The 4340-nt window shown below is 52.4% G+C and overlaps 1 protein-coding gene across 6 annotated transcripts in view; it reads right to left on the bottom strand.

The window, feature by feature from the left end:
- The window catches only part of TOM1L2 (target of myb1-like 2 (chicken)), a 135718-nt gene that overhangs the window by 19011 nt on the left and 112367 nt on the right, over positions 1-4340 (bottom strand). For all 6 annotated transcript variants that reach the window (XM_011952137.1, XM_011952138.1, XM_011952139.1 and 3 more), the window contains 2 exons: positions 3407-3524; positions 2193-2268 (listed from right to left, as the gene is read on the bottom strand). In XM_011952137.1, coding sequence (XP_011807527.1) covers positions 2193-2268; positions 3407-3524 — 194 coding nt within the window. The remainder of the gene's footprint in view (positions 1-2192; positions 2269-3406; positions 3525-4340) is intronic.

Genomic DNA, 4340 nt, shown 5'->3' with positions numbered 1-4340 from the left:
AATTTTGTATTTTTAGTAGAGATGGGGTTTCTCCATGTTGGTCAGGCTGGTCTTGAACTCCCAACCTCAGGTGATCTGCCCGCTTCAGCCTCCCAAACTGCTGGGATTACAGGCGTGAGCCTCTGCACCCAGCCTTCCCCTTCTTTATTGTGTTCTTAAGTTCTCCCTTGGCCTCGTTTTCATTTCTAGGTCAGCATGGCTTGGGATGGGACAAGGTAACCTGAAATGCTGCATGTGGGCAAGAATATGTGTAGACACACACAGCCCACAGGCTCTGCTGCCCTGTATTGCTGAGGCTGTGGCCACGGCATCACCCCATTGAGCAGTAAACATGAAAAGCAATCTGATGGCTGGGTGCAGTGGCTCACACCTGTAATCCTAGCACTTTGGGAGACCAAGACAGGCAGAGTGCCTGAGGTCAGGAGTTCGAGACCAGCCCGGCCAACATAGTGAAATCCTGTCTCTACTAAACATAATTAGCTGGGTGTGGTGGTGGGCACCTGTAATACCAGCTACTCAGGACGCTAAGGCAGGAGAATAGCTTGAACCTGGAAGATGGAGGCTGCAGTGAGCCAAGATCATGTCACTGCACTCCAGCCTGGGCGATAGAGCGAGACTCCATCTCAAAAAAAAAAAAAAAAAAAAAGCAATCTGCCTACCACTGGGTGGAAAACCTGCTGGAGTCATTGGGACCTTTGAAAACAGGGAGCTAGTCCAAGCCACACACACAAAGGGCGAAGGGCAGGAAGTCACTCACATCTCCTGGGCTCAGACCCAGGCCTGGGCACTGATAATGGCAGGGGTGCAGCAGGACACGCCCTGGCATGGACAAGGCAGGCCCTGGAGCCAGAGTGAGGGACAAATGAGGTCAGCCTCGTAGGGACACAACAGGGCTGCTCCCAGTGCAAGCCAGGGTTGGCCAGCAGGAGGGGATGTCCTCACCAGGCAGTATCCTGGTAGGCCCCTAGCTGGGCTCTCTAATGCCCATCCTGGGGCAGGTGGGAGGACATTCTAAGTAATGGGAGAATCAGAGCCATGAGCACTGCATTTATTTTGGGTGTCCCAGTCTCAGGGGTTCAGGTGGCACTGCCCACTCCTGTGGAAAAGCAGGGCACTGAGGACCCAAGGCAGCCAGTTGACTCTTCTGCGCCCTCTGGTGACCAGTGCAGAGGGATGCATGCCCTCAGATCCACCAGGCAAAGGCCAGCATGGATGAGGGAGTCCCTTCCCCTGAGAAGGAGCATCCCCTGGAAACCAGCACTGCTGCCTGCCTGGGTCGACTGGACAAGGACTTTAGAAGGCTAAAAATTGGTACCCAGGAAGCAAACAGCCCTTTGCAAACCTTCCTGTCCAGTGGACAGATGATCACTGCCCTCTCTAGCCCAGCTGGGGGACCCAGACAGGACTTCCAGCGGTTGTTGGCAGCTATTTCAAGTGCCCTCCTCCTCCCTGCCCCTGCAAACAGACATGCATCTATACACATTTCTTAGGCAAAAAGAAAAATATCATGAGAAGCATTAAGACACACATCCTTTCCCCTTTAGCAATCTGAAATTGTACAGAAAGCATGGCTATGTTTTGGGGAGGGCTCAAACACATACCATTCCCTCCACTTCAGTGTGCTGCACCCCCTTACCACCACAGAACACCCTCCCAGCCACCACCCAACTACACCAGCTCTGTAAACAAACGCTGGCTCTCGAGTGCCTTCTAATGGGGTTGGTACTGCTCTGCTAGGCCAGCAGCAAATGGCCATCAGAGATGTGGCCTGGGTCAGCATTGTCCCTCCTGGTGCAGGCCATGGTTTCATCAGAGCACTGACCACCACCGTGGGACACTGTAACAGGTGACCATAGGAGACTTGTGCCTGGAGAACTTGGGGCCACTGTGGTAGGACGGGCAGCTGTTCTGGAGCTGGACACTCCTAGGATTCGAACCCTGGCTTGCTGTCTGCTCTCTGGGTGTCTCAGCCTGTCTCCCACCTCCCTGGGACTGTTTCCTCCTGGGTGAATTGGGAATTTCATGTGTGGCATCATCTCACGGGGTGAGGTGAAGACTCAACGAGGTACTACCTGGGTTCCACGGGTCTCTCCCCTGGGGTGTATCTGCCCCCTGTGCAAGCCAGGCTTTGCCAAACCACCTGGCTTTCCCTCCAGAAGACTCCAGGCAAAAAAACGGGGTTAAAGACCTACCCCTTCTGAGCTCTGTTTTCGACTGTCTAGGGCAGAAGCAAGTCCTCCGACAGCCTGAGGATCCTCATAGGTTACCCTGGAGATGAAGAAGCAGCACAAGCAGAGTTAATTTTCCTCCAGTGGTCATGGAGGGATGGGGTAGTGGCTTGTAATCACTTCTGTCCTATGGTCCTTCCTCAGATGTCCTTGGAAAAACATTTCCTGGGACCTTGACATTGAGCAGAGGCTAAGGGCTCATGTTGTCTGTCTCCCTGCGGTGGACGCTAGGAGGCCTGGGTCCTAGCTCAGGCTGAGCCACTAATCTCTGTGATCTTAGATTTTGTGCATCTAAATATCCCTGTCTTGAGTAACAACACTGAGCATCTCTGAAGCTCAACGTCAGGGTGTCCAAAGTGCCCTAATACTCCTCAAAGGGGACATAAAGTAACATTAATTCTTATTTTAAAAGCAGCAGCCTCAGTGGCATTTGACAGGGAAGGTAGTCTCTGGGACCTGGGACTGTCATTGATTAGGGGAGGTCTTCCTCCACTCCCTGACTCCTTTAGCTACATCTGTTTTACAAGCAACTTTCGCTGGTGAAGGGTACATGGGACCTTGGGTTTCTGCTTACCCCGCTGAGTGCACCAAGATGCTGGGTCCCTGGGAAAAGTGGGAAAAAGTGTGTCTCACCCGCCTTTAGGCTGAACAGAAAGCTCGAAACATGTACAGCGCCTCCCTGAGATACAGGGGATTCTCTCTTTTGGAATCAACTCCCCGAATTCCAGATGGCTCATCCTAGCCAGAGCTGCTATCAGAGGAGCCTCTGCCCTGACCACTTATTTTAGTCAGGAAAATCTTGCTGTAAGGAATGGGTTCACCCTGCATGGCTGCACCCTCCTGCTTCCAAGCTTCTCCTGTGGATGAGGGGCCAGGCAGGGTGGTGTCTGCAGCAGCAGCAGCATAGGGAAGAAAGAGAAAAGCGGTCTTTTACAACTGACAGGAGAAATCATACTCCAATCAACCCCAAGGGCAGGAGAGTTTGTGTTTAGGAGGGGCAGTGGGCAGTTGGTGTTTATTCAGTATCTACATCTAATGCCGAGTCCTTAGAGCCATGCTTTAAAGTTCCTGGCAGTCCTAGACATGGTAAATAAATGACTTTTTGTGCTGGCCTGTGACTAGGCATGGGTCAATCCCCCCAATAGCTTTAGAAAGCCACTAGAAGGGGCCCCACATACGTCTTGCGTTGCTCAGCCAAGGAGTTTCCTCTCGTCTGGGCAAACATGTCAAAGCTGTCACGGGGATTACATTGCTGGAGTGAACTGAGGGTGCCACTGACGCTCTCTGTCCCCAAGTCTGTGGCAACAAAACAAATGGGTGGCAGATGAGAACAAAATGTAGATTGTAGATCTGATGAAGGGCCTGCGAGCTAGGACGCCAGCCAGGCAGGTTTAGGGTTCACGGGGAGGGTAGGGCGGGACTTTTCCTTGGTACTTTACCCAGTGCACCACATGCCGGAGGAGCCAGGGTGGGCCAGATGGGGGACGGGACACCCACTGCCCCCCTCCAAACTGCTCAAGGAGGCGAAAGGGTCATAACAAAAGGGAGACTGCTGGGGTGACAAGGCAGGGACTGGCACCAGTGCACCTGCAGATTTTCCATAATGCCCTTCTCGTTTGGGCTCCTCATTAACTCAATCACAATGTCCAAGGACCTGGGACATCTATTTATTCAGCAAATATTTCTTAGGCACCCACCATGTTCAGAGCTAGATCTTGAGTAGACCAAATTGAATCTGCTATGGTCCTCAGCTTCAAGAAGTTCAGAGTGGGTGAGAGATAAGCCACAGCAGTGCTTGGCTTGAGACATCAGGAAAGACTCAAAACCAACAAAGAGGGGGTCTGTAAGGATAAGGGGGAGGATGCTATGGGGAGAACGGGAAAGGCAGACACAAAGGGACAGGGTTTGGAGGCCAGGTTGTGTGACGTGAACAGTGCTCGCAGGAAGAGATTTGTGGAGGAAGTGGCTGGTAATACCTCAAATGCCAGGTAAAGGAGTGGGTGGGAAGACACTAGACTTTTTTTTTTTTTTTTTTTTTTTTTTGAGACGGAGTCTCGCTCTGTCGCCCAGGCTGGAGTGCAGTGGCCGGATCTCAGCTCACGGCAAGCTCCG

This window comes from Colobus angolensis, unplaced genomic scaffold (assembly GCF_000951035.1).
Source record: "Colobus angolensis palliatus isolate OR3802 unplaced genomic scaffold, Cang.pa_1.0 Scaffold335, whole genome shotgun sequence".
Lineage (NCBI taxonomy): Eukaryota > Metazoa > Chordata > Mammalia > Primates > Cercopithecidae > Colobus > Colobus angolensis.
Note: the sequence above shows the minus strand (reverse complement) of the source record. Positions and strands in the feature narration are given on the sequence as shown.